Here is a 21462-nt window from a genome sequence, read left to right as displayed (position 1 = left end):
ATTATAGAGAAGCAGAAAGTCAAAAATAAATATTGTTTCTAAAGCTTCTTTGAAGGCTGCATGTATGCTGGTGTGGTTCTTCGAAGCCGGCCTGTTTTCTGTGAACTCATTCATGCGTTCATCCACTCATTCAGCAGACCTGGATGGAGCACCTACTATGTGCCAGCTCTCTGCTGGGTATTGGGGATACAGAGCTGGACCGGGCACACACCCAGCTTAGGGGTGTGACTCAGCGACCACTCGGCAAATGTGTAAATAAATAAATCATCACATTTGTGGTCACTGCTCCAAGGCAAGGCCCAGCATGTAGTCTAGGACACCATGTGAGAAAGAACCATTGGCCCTGAGATCTGAGGGGTAATTGGCTAGAAAAACATGGCTAGTGTGTTCCTGGCAGTGGCATAGGCTGGGAGATTGGAAGAAACGTGGCACATCTGAGGATCAGAAGAGGAAGCTCTTGCAGTTGGCTGGTGGGAGGGGGGGGAGCATGGGCAGGTAGTGCTGTAGAGGGGGGCCTCGCCAGCTGCTCCACTGGCTGGATGGTTATGCCGAGGAGTTTGGACACAGTTTTACTCCCGAAGCCAGGGACTTGGTCTGTGTTGTTTACAGCTGTATCCTGGGTGGCTGGGAGCAAGTCTGGCACATAGTAGGTGCTCAGGGGTATCGAATAAGTGAGTGAATGAGTGAAGTGAAGGGCATTGTCACTAAATGGGGATCTTTCTTCAGGAACAATTCCATAACCTGCTTTTTTCCCTCCCTGCATAAACAGTAAATTTTGTCAGTAGTTGTTCTGCTGTGAGGAAATTCTTAATGTTCTCATTCTATCCACTCTCTCCAGGAAGGAGCAGAGGCCTCGGTTATCCAAGAGTGCTGGTTGTCCAAGAGTCACTGGTGTGAGCAAGCAAAGACCTGGTGAGTGTGCCCGAAGTGTGCGGGGTGTGCATGTGGCTGAGAGACACCGGAGGCCTGGACCACGGCGGCGGGGATGGAGGTGGAGAGAGGGTTGTGAGTGCTCTGAGGGAGGCGGGGTAGATGGGACAGGGTGAAGGATTGAATGTGGGGCACGAGGGAGGGGAGGTGTCAGGGACTGCCCGGGTTTCTGACCGGAATGGATGATGGAGGTGGGTGGGGACTGATACACAGCTTGTCGGCTGCTGTAGGTGTGAAATCGGCTTCTGGGTGACATCCTGGGATCTCTGCTTTTCCATTTACCGTGTTTCTGTAGAAAAGACTGTTCTCTTCAACGGTCGATTGTGGTAGGAGGAGTAGGGTACCTATAGGATCCGGAGCACCTCATTCCTAGTCTCCTTGAGGTCCACTTCTCTTTTCTTTCCGCTAGAAGCACGAGTGGGTGGGTTGGAGAGTTAGGTTGGAATCAGAGCATGATGGGCCTTGGATGTCGGGCTAAAGACTGGACTGTTTGCTGAGGGTGATATGGCGGCATTGAAGGTTCCTGAGCAGAGAAGCGGCATCTGTGCATTCCTCTACCTATTTTCCCATCCTTTTGTCTACTTATGAAACATTGTGTCTACTTGTGAAATAAAGCAGCCAAGCAAAGTGAGCTAAAAAGGGGCATTGGTTTGTGTGCACAGTGGATTGGGAGGGAGTGACCAGAGGCACGAAGCCCACTGAAAAGGTGGGCAGTTGCCCTGGCCAGGTAGCTTCGGGTGTCATCCCGTGCACCAAAAGGTTGCGGAAGGTCAGGGCACACACCTAGGCTGTGGGTTCTGTTCCCAGTTGGGGCGTGTACAGGGGCAACCAATCAATGTTTCTCACATCAATGTTCTTCTCTCTCTCTCTAAAAATCAATAAACGTATCCTCGAGTGAGGATTTATAAAAAAAAGAGGGCGATGGTGAAGGTCTTACTGACGTGGTGTTTGGGATGGGTGCAGGGCAGATTCAAATGTATTGACCCGCTATTGACCCGCTGGGTGTGTGGGATGAGGAAAAGAGAGAATTTGAGGAGGACTGGTTGGCTTGGGTGACCGGGTCACGGTGGCACTGTCACTGAGATGGGGACCTGGAGGAGGAGCGGGATGGGGGAGGATGAGTTCCTGTCGAGCCATCCTCTGAGAGCTTGAAGGCAGAGCCCAAGACTGTCTTGTTCATCATCCTGCCTCCTGGCTCAGGGCCCAGCAGGGCTCAGTGAACAGTTCTGCACAGACGGCTGAAGGAAGAGGGCGTGGAAGAGAGGGGTCTGGCCTGGGCAGGGGAGGGAAATGAGCGTGTATGGGTATCTGCCTGGGGCCAGGTCCTGTGCGGCGAGATGGACATTGAGGTTATTTAGAAGCTGCAGCAAGAAAGGACTTGTCACAGGTGAGAAGGGTCAGATGGGGAGGGTGGGTGTGGGAATACCTTATATACCTTTACCTGTCCATTCTGAGATGATGGATCTTACCTACCTGGGAGCCCAATCTTACCAGAAAAGGTGCCTGCAAGTGAAACCCCCTGTCTTCTGGGGAGGCCACTTGCTGCTGGCATGTGTGAAGGTGGGGTTCCTGTAGAGCTCTGTTTCTGGAGGCAGCGCTGACTTGGAGGGGGAGGGGAAGATGCACTGAGATCCTGAGGCCCAGGGACAGCTAATATAAGCGTTTAGTCAGGCTGAGGCCTCCTTGGGTACAGGCCCAGGGTGCTCGTAGGGGACTGGGTTCTGGGGCAGGGTCCAGGGCAGGTGCTAGGCTACGTCAGCGAAAGATCCTGCTTTCTACATCAGGGTTTTTCAACCTCAGTACTGTTGACATTGACCAGATAATCCTTTGTTGTGGAGACTGGCCTCTCATAGGATGTCTGTAGGATATCTAGCAGCCTCCCTTGTTTCTTCCCACCAGATGCCAGTAGCACCTGTCCCCCACCCCTGTCCTCAGTGTTGACAGATGTCTTCAGACATTGTGTCATGTCCCACGGGGGAAGGAACCACCCTGGATTGATAGCACCTCTTGCTGCCTTTACTAATCTGTACAAACCTGGAAAACTGGGGGTGGCCAGTCCAGGAAGCTAGTTAGTGATGGGTGGGTCACTTGAGCTGAGTTCTGAAAGGTGAGTAGGTGGGGACAGGACAAGGGCCTTCTTCTCAGTAGAGAGAGCAGCAAGTGCAGAGGCCCGGGGGCAGCCACGTTGGTGAGCATTACCCCAAGGGAGGCTCCACTCCCCTGCGGAGGGAGGCTGAGGGCTGGTGGCTTGGGATTATGGCCGTAGGAAGGTGCCTCTGCTGGTCCCTTGGGTCTGCCCCCAGAGCTAAGCTTCTGCTGGACCTTATGCCCTCTTCTTCTCCCCGCCCCCCGAGACTCTGGGACACTCTTTCTAATCCCCCCTCCACTCTCAGGGGAGACTGGGAAGCTGAGGGTGCCCAGCTGTGGGAGGGCAGGCGGGCTGTGGCTGCGCTCAGTGACAGGCCAACTGGCGGGAAGAGAGACAGGCAGCCTGCTGTCGGCTGCCACCTTCCCCAGGGCTGGGGTCCCGGCTGAGCCTCTGATTTATTCCGGTCATAATTCGGCGGTTGGTTTGGTGAGAGTTGGAAACATGTTGGTTTTCCCTTCCCAAGTGTAACAAGCCTGTTTCCGCCTCCGTGGCCGCTGCTGCAGTGCCACGTGGTGAACTGTCCAGGACGTGACAAAAGGGCTCGGTTAGCTGCCCGCTGATTAGAAGATGAACAGCTTCCAGCTCTCGCTGCCCTCAGGCTCCTCTTGCTCAAACACCAGCCTCTCCCCTTGGCCAGCGTTCTGTGGGGCCCTGGATACCCCTCCCTCTGCTGATGTCCATTTTGGGGCCCCAGCCTCCTAGGAACCAGGATTCTGGCCTGGGGAGGCGACTGAAGGAACAGGTGGTATTTGGAGATTAATTAATATTTGTGAATAACAACACGTGCCCAAGGGAAACAAATCAGTCTGTGTTTGCATATTCACGAGGAGGTCAGAATGATCCCCGCTGTGCTCCAGCCAGGGAAACCCCCCCATTTCTGGCGTCACAGGGCCCCCGGGGGGGTGGGGCTTGAAGGCTGACAAGGGTGGCTAGGTTGGGCTGCATGAAGGTGACGTGACCTCTGTGTAACATGCATTTCCATGACGATTGTATTGAGTCCCGTGGCTTGGTGTGGTGCCTGCTCCCTCTTCCCTTTTCCCTCAGAGAAGTGACTCCCAGGGTCTTTGATTTCACAAACCAGTACAGTTTCCAAAAGCACTTGGGGGCCTGACATGGGGTTGGCAATTTTTTATTTTGCCAAATAAGGACATTATTTAAAAAACACACAAAACTGCTATCTGCTACCACCATCATTTCATACCAGAAAGGACATTTTAACACCAAGGACAAAATTTGAGGATAAAGGACAGTTCTTCCCAAGAAAGGGCAGTTGGCAGTTTCACACTGACATAGCAAAGAAAAAGGGTCTATTGTATATTAAAAGCCATTCTGAATGTAGGAAAATTACATTTAATTATATTCTGCAGCATCATACAGTGTGGAGTTTGTTTTCCTGTCCATGTCAGTTCGTTAGAACCGATGGTCCACAGTGCAGTTCAGAGGTGCGCCTGAGTGTACAAATGTTCAGGCCTTGTTTCATCTCAGGTGTTAAAAGCCCAGACTCACCCAGCCGTGGTGGCGAAGGTGGACGCTCTGCTCTTAACACTGTCACGCCGGATTCTCTGCAACCCCAGCACGGCTGGCATCGTCCCCTCCCTGCTCCTCGCCCACCTTTTTCCCACAGGTGACCCTGAGCACTCTGGAGCGGGGGCCGCCCAGGGGTCGGGGACTCTAGACGAGGAGGCCCCAGAGCTGGGAGTGGCCTGCACCACCTGACACGGGACAGGCTCTGTGCCCAGAATCTGGGGCGGGAAGGCAGCTTGCTCATGCCAGGAGCTGGTGAGGGAGAGGCCCTGCTTCGGACAGCTACGTGGTTGCCTGAGTAGTTCCCTGAGAAAGTGTCTGTGTTTGTGTTTCCCCGTACCTCCTCTCTCTCTGGGCCGCCATGTCCCTGTGTCCATGGGCCGCTGGAAGAGCTCTCTGGGGAGGGAATGTCTTTTCAGCTTCTCCACCTTTGTCTGTTCTGCTTTCTGGACCTGAACAGTGACGTGCATACCCTAGACCCGTGGTCGGCAAATGGTGGCTCTCGAGCCACATGCAGCTCTTTGGCCCCTTGAGTGTGGCTCTTCCTAAGCCTTAAGAGGACCCTAATTAAGTTAATAACAATGTACCTACCTATATAGTTTAAGTTTAAAAAATTTGGCTCTCAAAAGAAATTTCAATCGTTGTACTGTTGATATTTGGCTCTGTTGACTAATGAGTTTGCCAACCACTGCCCTAGACCCAGAGGTGTCCTGGAGTCCCCAAGTAAGAGCCACTTGTCTTTTGTCACATCCAGCTGTTACCAGAAGCCCAGGTTCTCTGACACCATGGTCAGAATCTCATCCAACATTGTCCCTCGTGCTGTCTGCTCTGTGTTATATACCCATGGTGACTGTGTTATGGACATAGGACCCTTTTAGTCTATAACGGGTGACACCTATACAATAAAGTACTGGAGAGTAATACAACTGTAATGTCTACCAGGCAGCTGCACTCCCATGATGTGTGGAACCTCTACACTATGTTGATGTCTGGACCAGACAACTACCTCTGATGTCTGCGCCTGGCTGTTACATTGCTGTGTGCACCAAGGCAGCTACAGGGGATTAAGCCTCTGTGATAATTATATTGGGGAGTTACATTTCAGGGTGACTGTGCTGTGTAATTGTACCTCCATAATATCTGTTTTATGTAGTTTCATCCCCTTTATGTCCGAACCAAGGAGCTATGCTCTCAGGATGTTGTTCCTCGGGGTTTAGTCCCTGCGATATCTGCACTGCGGGGCTTCACACCGGCGGCTTTCCCTGAGGTTAAACCTTTGTGAATGTTGTATTGTTGCCCCCATGATATCTGTATAAGCCCCTCTCCCTGTCTTTTGGTGCAACACTCCACTGAGCTATGAGCCATGATATCTGTCCCAGGGACTACAGGAGGTTGTGTCGGGACCATACCTGCTTGTCAGCCTGACAGGGCATTTTGCCTCCTGATGTCTGCTGGGATGTTGAATTCTGTTGTTGGCTGCACCGCTGAACACAGCGCCATGATGACCAAGCCCAGACAGGGCTCTGTGATATGTGACCTCCATCCCTGAATGGCTATGCAGGGAGGGCATAATTGTGGGGGCTCCCTCTCCTGGTCTCAGCCACCTGAGCTCTGTGATCATTGAGCAGAACCCCAGGTGTTATATAGATGGGGCTGGATGCCCATATACCCCTTTCACCTTACTTTCACAGCTCAGCTCCTGTCTCAGACTTCTGGCAAGATTCAGGACAAGGGACATCTCCCACCCATTTCCCTTTGTGTCCAGCCCGCTCCACTTCACAGACCTGCTTGCTTTGTCCCAGCCCCTTTGCTCACCTACTGCCCCCTGATCTCCTGACCTTTGACTTCCTCAGTTGAGACTAGGATTCAAGTTCTAGGAAGGAGTAGAGCCATCTTTGAGCCCTGTCCTTTCGTGTTCACCTCTGTGAAGGCCTCTTATACTCTCTCCCTATAGTCCTGTCACCTCCTTGCAGATTTTCTTATTGTGGGTCAACTGTGATCACAACTCTCCCACCAGAGTCAGTGCGTACCACTGTAGGGCCACGAGGTATGTTCACTATCACTCACTCGCCCTCTATGTCAGGTGGCATTTTTAGAGCATCAGTGAGGGACTTATGTGCCAGCCCCTGCCCAGAGGAAAGAAGAAACAAAGCTGGTGGTCACTGGTGTGAATCCCCTGAAGCCCTCTATGTGGGGACATGGAAGAGGCCCTCAGGAGTTCCCCATTGGGGCTGGGCCACGGAAGCAGTGCATCTGTACTGCGTGGTGTGAGCAAAGGCCTGGAGGCATTCAGTCGGCCCCAAATGTGATCTTCCCCATGCACAGGTTCCTGTCTGTGTGGGTGACACTTTTGAGCCTGTGGCTCTGTGAAGTTGGCCCATGTCCCTGCTGGGACAAGAGCAGAGGAGGTGAGGGTTGAATCTAGGGTTCAGCACCCCCATCCCTGGCCACTATGGCCTCCCTATAGTTTCCCATTGGAATGGGAAGGTGCCATGGGAATTGGTAGGACGGGGGTAGCCAGGTGGGCAGCTGCAACTTGTCAAGAGCGTGTCCTGGCGAACCTGGACAGGTTGTAGCTTTGACTTCAAGCCTCTGATTCCTGGATCCTATCAGCCACTATCAAGTTTGTGCTCAGGTCTGCACTCAGCATGTGGGGTCTGGCCTTCTGCCTGTTCCCTCCCTGCTGAGACAGGAGGGGGAACAGGGTGCTCCAGGGGCTCTGGAGTCCCTAGCCTGTATGGGTCTGCTAACTTCTCCCTGATCTCTGTCTCTGTCTTGTTTTGTTTAGTCTCTGTATCTCTGACCTCATTTCCCTGTCCCTGCCCCTTATGGAGGCCAGTTGGGAAGGCAGGATCTGGGATGGAGCGTCCCTGCCCCCTATTCAGGTTTAGGGAATGACCTGAAGGAAGGCCCCTTATACTCTCTCCTTATAGTGTGACTATTGGGCTATTTTGGGGGGGGGGGTCACTGGAGGGTCAGTGAGGAGCCTAGGTGGTCACAGGGGTCAGAAGGTGATCATTGAATAGTACAAGGAAGGATCTGTTGAACTGGGCTCTGGATGGTCAGTGAAGATGAGCGGGCGTCTGGGTGGTAAGGCCAGGAGGTGGCATGGGTGGGCAATAGGGACATTGGTGGACAACAGCTAACTAGCTTGCCCTTCTCTCTCTCTTTTTTTTATTGATTAAGTTATTACATATGTGTCCTTATCCCCATGTTACCCCCTACCCCCCACTCATGCCCTCACCCCCTGTTGTCTGTGTCCATTGGTTAGGCCCATATGCTTGCATATAAGTCTTTTGGTTGATTAGCTTGCCCTTCTCTCCATCACAGGTAGATTGTCCTGGGCTGTGGCTGGCCGTGGCACTGGAGCTCTGGATGGCCCCTGAACCAGCACCAAGGAGGAGGATGGTGCCCCTTGTGCCCGCACTCGTGATGCTTGGTTTGGTGGCGGGCGCCCATGGCGACAGTAAGTCTGACCCTTCAAGGTGTGGGATCTCCCAGCTCAAAAGATGGTGTCCCTCCTAGCAGGACTCTGGGATGGGGGCAGGACCAGCTACTAGGAAAGACAGGATGGCTAGCTACCCCTCCAGACCTTCTGTCCTAGAGAGAACCCCTCACGGAGAGCCCCCCCATCCATGCTTCCTGGGTGCATCCTGTGGAATGCCACATGTCCCTTAAGGCACTGCGGGATTGGGCATGTCTGAGTGTTACCCTGTTTTATGGGCTGACGGTAAGACATGTCCAAGATTCATGTGGTCATTGGGTGACATGCTCAGGCGTGTATTGTGTCCGCCACTGCAAATCTGTGCGGAAGGCACAGCGTGAGCCATGTCGGGGGTTGGCGTGGGAAAGGGGGGGTGATGCACAAGGAATGTGAATGACCATGGAATGCCACTTGTATCCACAGATACAGAGAGGGCTCAGAAGGCAGAGCCATTATAGCTCTTCCCTGGGCTGGACCCTGGAGATTGAGGTGTGGAGACACTGAGCCCCTCCTTCCCTCTCCCCTGAATCTTCAAGACAAAGGGCCATCCCCCTCTCCCCGGCCCTCTGCACTTGCCCAGGAGGCAGCTGGGCCCCAGCACCCCTGTGTGTGTGTTGGAGGAGGTGGGATTGTCCCTTGCCCAGATCCAACTCCGAACTTTCGTCCCTTTCCTGCCGCCCTTCCCCCTGCCTGGCACTACGAGACTGGCCGCCCCGTCACCATGGTTACCATTGCTTGGTTACTGGTGGGAGGCGGGGCACAGGGCGGATTTAGCCAATCTGCACACTGAGGGGGAGGGGCGAGGTCGGAGCCAAGGTCCCTGGGGGAAGGGGCTGTTCCCAGCCTGTTCTGAGCCCAGAGGTGGCTCAGGGCCAACCCAGGGGTCAGCAGGCCATAGGGTTTTCCACACCCCCCTCTCCAAGTCGCTAGGCAAAGATCCCTCTCCTTGCTCCACACAGGCCCTTTCTCCTAATGGCTCATTAATTATTCAGGACCAGATCTGGAGAGGGGTTGGACTGGAGCTCCTGCCCTTTGTCCTCCCTGGTGGGGCTAGAAGGGCAAGAGGGAGGGGAGGTATTCCTCCCAGGGCGTGGGGTGAGGGGTAATGGGAGCACTGAGGTGCAGGCAATGAGAGGGCTGGACAAGCCGGAGCAGGGTGGGGATCGGGGGTGGTTGGAGACTGCTTGAGCCTGTAGGGGCAGGTTGGGGTAAAAGCCATCAGGTGTCTCCCACATCGGCAGGGAGGCGAAGGCTTGTCAAGACTTAGGTGTGGTCAGTAGCCCTTGGACATTGTGGCCCTTGGACATTGCTCTCCCTCCCCCACCCTGGACACTCTCAGGGCCTTCAGACAGGGAGCGTGAGGGCAGAGGGAGGACCGCCCAGCTGGGCTTTCGGAGTCAACACATCCTGGGAGAATAACTGCCTTTCCCCCTGCTCAGACCCAACATGCCCCAGCCTGTACCCCTCACTCTCATCCCCCCAAACCTGCTCGTCTTCCTGTGTTTTCTCTCCTGGCGCATGGCATTACCACCCACCCAGCCACCCAAGTCAGAAGCCTCGGCCTCCTCCCTCTCATACCCCACATCTAATCCATCACCAAGTTCTGTTGTTTCTACCTTCTAAATATCTCTGGAATGCGTCCACTTCTCTCTCTGCTTCCTTCACCCAAGCCACCCTCAGCTCTGGTTTGGGCTCTCCTCTCTCTTTTCTCATAATCCATTCTTCATTCCAAAGTAAGAGACACGTTGCAAAATGAAAGCCTAATCATGTCACACCCCCCTCCCCCTCATCCCCAGTTTAAAACCCCTCACTGCCCTAGCTGGTTTGGCTCAGTGGATAGAGCTCCGGCCTGCGGACTTAAGGGTCCTGAGTTCAATTCCAGTCAAGGGCACATGCCCGGGTAGCGGGCTCAAGCCAATCGATGATTCTCATCATTGATGTTTCTCTCTCTCTCTCCCTTCCTCTCTGAAGTCAATAAAAAATATATTTAAAAAAAATAATAAAACCCCTCACTCGCCTCTCTGTTGCCTTCAGGATCAAGCCTAAGGGTCTCAGCTCTTCTTTAGGCCCTGCACTGTCAAGCATCTGCCAACCTTATCCTGCACTCTGGACCCTCCTCTCCCTCATCCTCCTCCCCCGATGCTGACCTCGCTGGGTGCTCAGTTCTCCCCAGGCCTCTGTTCCTCTTGTTTCCTCTGCTTGGAACACTCCTCCCCATCCCCTTCCCTGACCAGTTCCTGCTCACCTGGAGCCATCACTTCCTCCATGTGCTAGTCCTCTGTGCTCCCCTCGGATTACATGATTGTGACTCTCTGCTTTGGGTCTGCCTGGCCTATTGGACTGTGAGCTCTGAGGGATCAGGCCATGTCCAGCTCAGATCCTGGTGAATGAAGGGGTGGGTTAGGCCTGGACCCCCAGTAGAAATTGGTGCAGAGCAGAACAGTTTTTAGAGCAGAGTCAACAAAACCTTCACGCTGGTCCCTTAAGAACCAGAGGTCAGGGTCTTGAATGTAGGAACCAGCCAGAGACCCTGAAATAGGTGAATTGGGCTCTGCTCCCAGGCAGAGAACCATGAAACGGGCCTAGGCTGGGCTGGGCCGTGGTGACCTGACCGGGGAGGCAGGGTCTGTCTTCCAGGCCTGCCTTATACTGCACACACGTTTGGATCTGTCCCCCTGCTGTGGCCAGGCTTGAGCTGGGCTTGGGAGACTTCTAGCCAGGGGCGAGCCGCAAACGTGGGCAGGGCTGCCGCAAAAGCTAGGGCAAGCACCCCAGAGAATTGACGACCGGAGCAGTGAAGCGTGGAGCGGACAAATGTGTTTCTATAGGACTCTTAACGAGACAAATGAATGGGGGCCCTGGCCTCTGAGGGGAGCCGAGGGAAGGGAGGTGGAGCAGCAGCTCCCAGAGGTAGCCCAGAGGCCCCAGCATCAACGCCTCGTCAGGTCTAATGGAGACCTGGGCACCTGGGGCTTGGGCAGTTCCCCCAGCTTCTCAAGGGGAGGCTGTGGGGCCAGAGGTGGTCCTGAGCAAGAGGAGGTTTCTGCCGATCTGCCATGCAGGTCAGGTGCCGGACGGGAAGCATCCACACAGGCCTGCCTTCGGGACCTGCAGAGTGGGTTACTACTGCGGGTGCGGTGACCTGGCTGGGCACAGAGGCAGTGACCTAAGGATCTTGGGAGGAGGGTTGGGAGACTTCCTGGAAGAGGGGGAGCCCCTGCAGGGTGAGTGGGCATTTGCTAATGGGGGTATCACATAATGAGAGGAGATTGGGGGAAGAAGCACTGGTGGGCCTAGGCTTCTCCACGGAGCTCATGGGAGAGCCACAGTGAGAACCATGCCCCTTGTGTCCCCAGACCTCGTGGGATAGACAGGGATGCAGGCACCCTGGTTATGGCTCAGTTACTTGGAATCTTAGGAGCCGAGAGTAGGATGCCTGATGGCTGGAGGGGTGGGTGGTGGGTGGGGACCAGGGTCTGAGTAGTTGAGGATGTGTCTGTCATATCATCCCCCGCCCCCCAGAGCCTGTGGAGCTGGAGCATGCAGGGTGCTGCACGCAGCTCTGCAGTGCCTCCCCCCGTCCTTACGGGTAGCGAAGACCTGGACTCCCGTCTAGACTCTGCCCTCTGTGGGACTTCCAGCAGGCGGTTTTCTCTCTCAGGGCCTGTTTTCCTATTGCGCAATGAGGGTAATCACTGAACAGGTTAACCGAGGTCACCTGTTCAAGGCACCTGGCACGTAGTATGTACTTCCCCCATCGGAGACCATGACCTAGGGCTCCCTGTGTGTCCCCAAGAACCCAGGGTTGTCTTTGAGCCTGCTTCCTGGGTGGGGGGCAGGGGCAGTCACCGGAGCCAGGACTAATGAGTCCCCAGCTCATTAGGCGGTTCGGGGCCTTGGGAAATCACCTCTCCAGGAGCTCCCTCCCCTGCCTGGCAGTCCCTCGCTACTGCGTGTCTGCGCTCCGCTTCCGTGTGCTGTTTGTGTAGTGTGTATGGGTGCTCCGCAGGGAAGGCACAAAATAGCAGTGAGTCTCGGTGGAGGAGCCTTGGAGGTGGCCCAGTTTGGCTGTCCCCAGGGCCGGACCCTGGGGGGCGGGGTGCCCACCCACTACTAGGCCAGCCCACTGTTTCCTCCCTCCCACCTCCTCTCTCCCACCTCGCGTGGTCTCAGCAGCCCAAGGGTTTCTGGATGCTGAACAGGCTCCCACAGGCTTGGGGGGTGGGACGCCCGAGAGGGGCAGGGCACACACAAAGACAAGGAGGTGCCCACGGGCCTGGCCTGTCGGAGCAGGCCTGGGTGGGGGGCTGAGCTGTGTTCCAGAACAGTGCGTGGCCCATGGTAGATGCTGGTTTTTTGAAAGAGTCGAGATAGGTGAGCCTGGAGAGGGAGGTTAGCAGGAGCAAGTGTGGGGAAGGGGGTGGGGAGATAGACACAGGGTTTGGAGCTGGGGAGAGACATTGTCAGGTTTCTGCTACCTACTCACAGGTCTGCCTGGTGAACAAAAGGGGCGAGGGCTTGGCAGGGCTTTGGGACGAGGATGAGCTGGAGTTTGGTTTGGCTCCTGTGCTGTGTGAGGTGCCCTTAGGTGGGGGGCACTTGAGGGTGTTGAGGAAAACCAGAGCTGGGCCAGACTGAGGGGAGGGACCTGCCCCCTGGGCTGCCTGAAGCTTGGGCTGCACTGCTAGTCTTGCCAAACTCTGGTGGGTGGGTGGCCAGGTGGGGCACTGGCCCCATTCCAGACTCCAAGGGGTGTTCTGCCTCCTACGTGTCCCAGGCCTTGGGCCCAGTCCAGCCTCCACACAGTACTAAGGCCTTTCCCCTTCTTGCTTTCTCCTCACCCATACCTGTCTGAGAGCCACTCCCCCAGTTTCTGGTTCTTTGTTTGGTGCTGAGGCCCTGCCCCGCCCCCAGGCACACCTGCCTGGCCATTCTGGTTCAGCAGGTTCCAGTGCAGACTCGTTGAGACTAGAGCCTCGGAGGGTTTGAGGGTTTCTACCCGGGCTTCCCTCCCTGGTGGAGGGGGCTTCCCCCTGGTGTGTGAGGGACTGCAGACTCCATCCTCCGCAGGCCTCCTCTTGTCTGTTGCCTCTTCACTTGTTCCGCACCCCTGCGTGCCAGGAACTGGGTCGGGCACTGCAACAGGACAGGAGGCAAGGGAGGCATGGTGTCTGCCCTGCCCAGGGCTATTGTCCTAGGTGGGGAAGCAGCTATGACTCAAATACTCCCCAAAATGTGGAAAAAGTGATAACCTTACACACGTACACCACACACACAGGAGCAGTGCTATGAGAGAGGCAGGTGGAATGACCAGAGATCTTTAAACCAGGAACTGAGCTCATGGAGGTGGGGACGGTGACAGGGGGACCGAAGAACATTTCCTGAGGAAATGAGTCTTAAATTGAGTTCAGAAAGGCAAATAGGCGTTAGTGGGTGAAGAGGTTTGTGGAAGAGAACCAGCCTATGCAAAGGCCCCGAGGCCGCAGGGGACGTTGCTTACCCAGGGTTGCTTACCCAGGGGATGGGAAGCCGGGGCTCTGGGGTCAGGCCTGTCAGGGCTCTGACTGCCATGATAGTTTAGATTTTGTTTTGAGAGCAGCGGAGGCCTTTGGAAAGTTTTGATCAGGGAAGAGAGGCTGTAAGTTCACCCTGGCTGCTGAATGAGGAACAGGCTGGAGGGGGCAAGACCAGAGGCAGGAACACTGCCTGTTAGGTTGGTGGAAGGTCCAGGTAGGGGAAAGGGTGCCTGGGCCAAGGTGGTGGCAGTGCAGGAGGAGAGGAGGACGGTCTGGAGGTCCTCAGGTGTGTGAGGAAGGGCGCACAGTGTGTGTAGCGATGGACAGGAGGTGCGTCCCCCCCCCCACCCCCCCCCCCCACCTCCCCGCCATGGAGCCTGGGTGGACAGAGTCCTGTCGCCCATCTGAACGAGTCCTGAGGACCTATCTGAAAGAGACAGGCCGAGCAGACGACTGCAGACTGGGGGCGTCCTTAGCCTCCTTCAGAGGACAGCCGGGAGAAGGGTGGGACAGACAGGCTTCCTGAACCTTGGTGTTGTCCCCATGGCACTTCCCCGCGCCCCCCCCCCCCCTCCCCCGCCGCAGGCTTGTGTGTTTCACCCGAGAGGCTGTGCCTGGCTCCTCCAGCTCCTTCGAGAGCAGTCGGGTGAATCCCTGACTTGAGGATTCGGAACTCCAGATCCAACCCTGGCTCTACCCCCAAATCACTCTGTGATTTGTCCTTTATTTAACCTCCCGAGTCTCCGTTTTAGAAATGGGGATGATAATACAACCTACCTCCTGGGATTGTTTTAAGACTTGCAGTGCTAAGGGCCGCCCTCACGCACGGCCCACCGCGTGCGGAGCCTGTGGGAGCAGTGTACAGGCATCACATTTCATCTGCACAGACCCTGTCACCAGCACCATTGTGCAGATGAGAACATGGAGGCTCAGAAAACATGGTTGGCTCAGTAATTACATAAAACCTCTGGAGCCCACTGGGCCCTGGGGCGCTCCGTAAGATGGGTTCCTCCCTGCTCCCTGCAAGGCTAAGCCCCCCTTACTCTCTGTACCTGCAGCTTCACTCCTGACCCCTGTGCTCCCCCTGAACCCTCCCCTCCTCGGGGACCTGCCCCATCTGCTGTCCCTCCTCTCTCCACTGGATTGGCACCCTCTTCCTCTCTGCTGGCTTCTTCCCATCAGTATTTAAACATTGTCTTTAACTTCTTAGAAAAGAAAAAATGTAAAAAATCTCCAACCCTCAGGCTCTCCAGGTGCCATATTTTCTTTATCTTCCCCGTTCACAGCCCCTCTTGTTTACACGGTCACTTAACTCCTCTCTCCACTTCTTCACCTCACACTCCCTCCTCGGCCTTCTTTGGTCTGGCTTGGGCACCCACCACTGACCCAGCTCTTAATGAGGCCTCCACCAATACCACGAGCACTGTTTTGTGCCTGGTGCTTTGGAATCAAACAGGCTTGAATTCCAGTCTCGGATGTGCCACTCATTGGCTGTGTGACCTTGGACAAGTGACTTGACCTTTCTGAGTCTATAATTGGGGGTAATCATGACGAAGGACTAAGTGAGATAAAGTACCTGGTGCAGAGTGCGTGCTTAGCGAAGTACTGTCGTCATTGCACACACACGTTTCGGTGCCAGGGACCCGGCCAAGCCTGGATGCACCCACACTGAGCAGGTGGACTGAAAGGTCATTTCCCACGGTATTAGCCTTCCCAGAGCTGTTCATTGGCCTGATTAATAGGAAATGGATCCTCTGTCAGGATTAACGAGGTGTTGCTATGTCTTAGTGAAGGCCGGGTTTCTCTGGTCCTGTGACCCTGGGTGGTGGGGTTCACAGGGACTGGTGCTCCAGGTGGGCTCCTGGTGATGTGGGCCTGGCAGTACAGGGGCTGGACCCCCTCCTCTCTCTGCCTCCCCGCCTCCCTGTGAACACTTTGGGGAGACATCCAGGCTGTCAGAAGGCAATAATCCTATCCGCGGGGGCCGGGTGAGGGGGCAGATTTACAGGAAAGCATTCACCTGGGAAAACGTCCAGAGACACTTGGGAGGTGGAATGTCTAGACCTTTGGGAGTGCTGGTATGTGGGGGCCGGAGGAGAGGAGGAGTCATGGTTTCTCGCTTGAGCCTTGGGGTAGATGAAGGTACCATCACCGAGGTGGAAAGCAGTGTGGGAGAAACAAATCTGGGGGAGATGCTGGGGCTGTTCCTAACAGCTCTCAGCATGCCTTTGTCCGAGAGCTTGGAATTGATGGGGGGATGGGAGACAGATGTGTAGTAGTTAAAGCATGGACTCCAGACTCAGAATACCTGAGTTCAAATCTCAGCTCCACCACTAACCTGCTGTGTCACATTGGGCAAATCCCTTAACCTCTCTGTGCCTTATTTTTCTTTATAAGCAGAGGTAATTATAGCGCCCACCTTATATGCCTACAGCTGTTTGAAGTGTGCCTGGCACATAGCACTGTATGAGGGTTAGGTGTTATTTCTCCTGTAGGCCTTTCTTTGCCACGACCCCATCCCCATGACTGCCACCTAGTGTTGGCCATGTCTGTAGTGACTGCCTTGTGCTGACTTGGTGTCTCCCTCTCTCCAGGCAAACCTGTCTTCGTTAAGGTCCCTGAGGACCAGACTGGGCTGTCAGGAGGGGTGGCCTCCTTCGTGTGCCAAGCCACGGGGGAACCCAAACCGCGGATCACATGGATGAAGAAGGGGAAGAAAGTCAGCTCCCAGCGCTTTGAGGTGTGTCCTCGGGTGGGAGGTGTCAGATAGGGCTCGGTCCGCCTACTGCAGCGTCGGGTCCCACATCTGCTTCCCTCGATCTCTCTCTCCGGGGCCTTTTGGAGGCAGGAGGACGGCTGGCCCAGAGCAAGTTGTGACCAAGTGTCTGTCCTCTGACAGGTAATTGAGTTTGATGATGGGGCAGGGTCCGTGCTGCGGATCCAGCCGTTACGGGTGCAGCGAGATGAAGCCATCTATGAGTGCACGGCCACCAACAGTCTGGGAGAGATCAACACGAGTGCCAAGCTCTCAGTGCTGGAAGGTAAGTGCCATGGACGGACATGGCATGGTGGGGGGGTAGACGGATGTCTGGGAAGAACCAGCCAGCCAGCCAGCCCTGTCCCTGCCCTGTGTGTTTGGGAGGAAGGAGAACTGGACATTCAGTGGTTGAGCAGTGGACAGGGACGGTCGCTGGATCTGGCCCGGATTGTTTGGCTTGTGCTGAGGCTGTGTGCCTAGTGTCTTTGTGTTCTGCTGAGATGGGGCATTTATCTGGGGGGCGAGGGGTGGGTGTCTGGGGTCTGACTTGAAGTGTGGGCTACAGCTGTGTATCGCTTGGGTTACATGGCTCTTCGCAGTGGATCAGATTTTCCCGTGGGCTTCAGAGAGCTGTGTTCCTGTTGCAAGGGCCCTAGATGGGGATTGGGGCCGTGTGTGGATTTTAGTGTCTTCTCTGCCTTGATGGCTCCTCCATTCATTCACAAACATTCCCTAATACTGCCATGTATTCAGAGGGTCTTCTGACCAGGCCCTCTAAACTTCAATCTCCAGTAAGTGCTGAGGGGCAGCCCAGGGGGCTGGGGGAGCACAGGGGAGAGGGAGCTGCTGTCGAAGCTGAATCCTGAGGGTAAGTGGGAGTTGAGGTGGGTAGGCAGGAAGAACAGCATTGGCATGTGCCAAGGCCCAGAGGCGGGAGAGAATGGAGCGTCTTCGATGGTGTGTGGAGCTGGAGGGCACAGAGAGAAGAGGGGAAGAACAATTTAGCACTTTCCTGGGGACATAGGAAGCCATGAACAGCCCCCAGCCACAATGGATTCATCAGTTTGAATGTGTCTGCATGTATTTTCAAAATATAGTATTGATTGTTGCTTTTTAAAAAAAAAAAATTACAATGACATTATCTGTTCACTATTGAATACTTGATAAGTATAAAATAGTGCATAGGAAAAAATAAAAATCACCTGTTACCTTACCTCTGCTATTAACATTTGGTTAGTTCCTCATAGTCCGTTCTCTGTGCGTGCAATATCTATATAACAAAAATGGGATCGCATTCTGCCCAATGAGTTGCAGACTGCCTTATAAAGAAACCTATCATGAACATCTTCCTCTTCATTAAGTATTCTTCTGCATCATTATTTTTAATGGCTGTGGGTGAGTGTCACATGGAAGTACCCTCATTTATTTAGCCATTCCCTTATTGTTGGACACACATGGTGTTCCCAGGTTTTTGCTTTTACAAATAAGGTGCTATACACGTCCTTGCAGTTGAGATGTGTTCCCCTTCCTGATGATTTCCTTATTCTACATTCATGGAGCTGGAATTGCTGGATCAAAATGGCACATTCGTTTCTGAGGTTTTCAATATTCCCAGAAGATTGTGTCAGTTTACACTCCCACCAAGCAGGTCATAAGGGGCCTCTTTTCTGCACATTCTTACCAGCAGTGGGAATTATCATTTAAAAAAAAAAATCTCTGCCAAGTTAATAGGCAAAAAATGGCATCTCAATTTAATTTGCATTTCTTTGATTACAAGAGCAGTTAGTTGAGCATCTTTTCACATTGGCCATTTTCACACTATGGCTTTATGGGTTCACACACGCATCCATTCAGTAATTCCTTTGGTCCTGTGTGCCTCCTGTGAGGCAGGGCTGCGCCTCTCCCTTCAAGGGGCAGTGGAAGACAGTGGTTAAGAGCAGGGGCTCTGACCATTGACTCTCACCTCGTGACCTTGGGCAAGTAGCTATACCTCTGAGCCTCACTTGCTCCACCTGTAAATAGAGATACCCTACCTAGCATCCAAGCTGGTTGGGAGGGTCACATATGATGTAGTTAAGCGTTTCACAGGATTCCACATGAACGGTAGCTGCTGGAATGTTGGGCTAGAAGCTGCACATCCTGGGGCCCAGGCAGCTGAGCTGGCGGTGCCTGGCTTCTGTGGTGCCTGGCTTTATCTGGTGGTGCAGCTCCTACCTTTTACTCCCATGGGTGGTACATGTCTGTGGGGCGGGGGCCCAGAGGACAGGCCCTGGGCCAGGAACCCTGATTGCTCAGTGTTCTGACCTGGCCACCCCTGATCTCAGGTCCCCACTCATGACCTGAGGCCAAGTATTCCAACACTGCCCTCCCTTCTGTTGGTGTCTGCTCCAGCAGGGAGCCATCAGCCTGGCCCTGGCATTTGGGAAATGACCGGAGGGCCAAACTCTGGTTCCTGCCCCAGAGGGCATCTTCTCAGGCTCTCATATTGGGGAAAGGGCCTCCTTGTTAGTGTGGAAAGGGAAGTGCCCCCTTTGCCCCAGCTCTGGCCTGACTCTCCCCACAGGTCCTCTGTGGGCACTCTCCTGCCCTCACCACTGCCCTGGGTAGCTTTAACTTTTAAAGGATTGAGGAGAAGGAGGAGGAGGAAAAGGATCTTTCAGAGCCTGAGGTGAGGGGGATTCAGACTTGCAGAGGGTCTCTGTCCAGGGGGGCCTTCTTGGTCAGGGTTTCTTTAGCAGGGTCTGGGGTATGTGTGTGCTTCTGGAGTAGGAGAGGTGTCTGATGATGTTGGAGAGTGAGGCAGGTCCCTGTGGGCCTTCATGAGCCTCTCCTGCTCCTGAAACACAGCACCCGGAAGACAAAATGCTGACTTACCGTGTTGGTCTGTGTAACCTTGACCAGCTCTAGGCTTGGCAGAGAGGAGTGGATTGGGAGGCCTCAAAGGTGCCAGGGGGTGGGGCCAGAGGAAAGCAGCCCAGACTGTGACTGCCCCGCCACTCGCCCCGCCCTGGCCCTCCTGGCCTCCTGTGCCGGCCAGGAAAGCCCGAAAGCCCGGTGTGTGTAGGAATGACTGGCGCTTTGGGCTGGAGCCAATCACCACAAGCTGGGCTCTTGAAGGGAGTGCCTCAGGGCTGCCCAGGGAGACCTGGCTCTGGTGAGGGGTTGGTGCCCCTCTAACAGGGAGCTCGTGCCTTCAAGTTTGCCCCGTGCCCCCTGCCCGCCTTGCTCCGCATCTGGCCCAGCTTCCCTCCCACTCTGTTCCACTGGTGCTTCTGGGAGCGCCCTGATCACGGCCTTTGCACCCAGCTCCCCGGCAGAGTCCCCACTCCCCTGTGATGCCCAGGCGGCTGCTCGGCAGCACAAGTTGGCTGGGGGCGAGCCCGTCCTGGGCTGTGAGGAGTGCAGAGCCCGCCGCCCAGCGTTCCTGTCTGAGTGGTAATTGAAGCCATTAGCGAGCTAGCCTCTCCCTCGCTGGGTAATGGCAGGAAAAGCTCTTCTCACTCCGCACTCTTGAGGCAGCTGAATCACTCCCCCTCCAACCCGCCTGCTGCCACCACTGAGACAGGGAATCTGACATTTTCTCTCTCGAGGGAGGGGGAGCAGAGGGGGAAGGGAGGCAGGCCTTGCTGCTTGGCCTTTCCCTCCAGGAGGAGGGGGGAGGGAGAGTCTTGGAGCTCAGTTAGGAGGTCACAGATTCATCCGGGCCAGTGGGGTCCAGGCCAGGCAGGACAGTGGCCAGGAAAGCCCCGGAGGCCAGACACAGAGGTGTGGCAGGGCCCTGGTGACTGGAGTAGGTTCTAGAAGGGTCAAGAAGGAGGGAGAAGTGGCGGGGGAAAGGCTGAGGGCACAGATGAGCTGTTTCTGACTTTGTCCTGGGGGTCTGGCTCTGAGGGCTCTGGGTGCAGGTGGCAGCGTTAGCCTTTTGGTCATGGATACAGCAGATGATTGTGTACCCTCTGTGTGGTGTGGGGGCCCTGTGTGCCATGTGTAAGGCAGTATGTGTGTGTAAAGTGTGTGGTGCAGTGTGTATAGCAGGTGTGTGCCTTACAGGTGGTATGTATAGCAGGGGATGTGCAGCAGACTGTGTGTGTGTGTGTGTGTGTGTGTGTGTGTGTGTGTGCATCAGGCATGTGCGAGGTATGGTGTGTACAGCAGGTGGTGTGAGGAGCGCAGAGCCTGCCATCATGCAATGTATGTGCATCAGACTGTGGGAGTGTGGTGTGTATAGCAGGTGGTGTACATCATGCAGTGTGTGTGTGTGTGTGTGTGTGTGTGTGTGTGTGGGTTGGGTGCAAATACAAGGTCCGCACCTTATAGGCTATGTGTACAGCAAAGAGCTTATGAAGCAAGCAGTCTGGGCCCATTGTCTCTGGGACCCCACAGGATCCCTGCTCGGAGCTGTTGGCCGCTGGGACAGAGATGAACTCAGGACAGAGTGGTTGGTCTGACCACTCTGTCCCCATCATGACCACAGCAGCACCTGAGACCATGCAGATCTGAGACTCGGCATCCATTTCCCGGAGAGTTCTGTGCCCCAGGCCTGTGGGTGGGAAAGATGCCGGGTAGGAGGGCACCTCCAGTAGGCCTTTGAAGTTCACACTCTGGGTTTCCTGATACCTAGTATCCCCCATTTTTTCTAGTTCTGATCTGCCTTCAAAATGCCCAAGGGGAGCCCAGCCGGTAGGCTCAGTGGTTGAACATCAAGTTATGAACCAGGAGGTCAGGGTTCAATTCCCGGTCAGGGCACATGCCCAGGTTGCAGGATCGATACCCAGTAGGGGGCGTGCAGGAGGCAGCTCATTAATGATTCTCTTTCATTGATGTTTCTATCCCTCTTTCCCTGTCCCTTCCTCTCTCAAAGTAATAAAAAAAATTTTTTTGAAAGGCCCAAGGGGGCTTCCTTCTGCCTCCTGTAGGTGGGCACAACATCTACCTCCTCTTAGCCACAGGCACACCAGGCACCTCCCCTGTGCCCACCATGGCCCTTCTACACCTCTAGACACAAGGACTTACAAAGCCTTGGAGCAGGTCGCCAAGGTGGAGGTTTTAAATGACCCTGTGTGTGTGCCCTGGCCAGTGCGGCTCAGTTGGTTGGAGCATC

General features: G+C 54.9%; 1 protein-coding gene across 6 annotated transcripts in view; it reads left to right on the top strand.

Annotated features, from left to right (window-relative positions):
- PTPRF (protein tyrosine phosphatase receptor type F) overlaps positions 1-21462 on the top strand; it is an 82187-nt gene that overhangs the window by 6022 nt on the left and 54703 nt on the right. For all 6 annotated transcript variants that reach the window (XM_070404951.1, XM_070404947.1, XM_070404950.1 and 3 more), the window contains exons 2-5: positions 839-912; positions 7934-8069; positions 16198-16343; positions 16503-16644. In XM_070404951.1, coding sequence (XP_070261052.1) covers positions 7979-8069; positions 16198-16343; positions 16503-16644 — 379 coding nt within the window. In that variant the 5' untranslated portion in view covers positions 839-912; positions 7934-7978. The remainder of the gene's footprint in view (positions 1-838; positions 913-7933; positions 8070-16197; positions 16344-16502; positions 16645-21462) is intronic.

This window comes from Myotis yumanensis, unplaced genomic scaffold (genome assembly GCF_028538775.1).
Source record: "Myotis yumanensis isolate MYYU_CA2020_CCGP unplaced genomic scaffold, mMyoYum1.0.hap1 SCAF_2, whole genome shotgun sequence".
In the NCBI taxonomy this organism is placed as follows: domain Eukaryota; kingdom Metazoa; phylum Chordata; class Mammalia; order Chiroptera; family Vespertilionidae; genus Myotis; species Myotis yumanensis.
The sequence above is the reverse complement of the archived record's forward strand: the minus strand, read 5'-3'. Positions and strand labels throughout refer to the sequence as shown.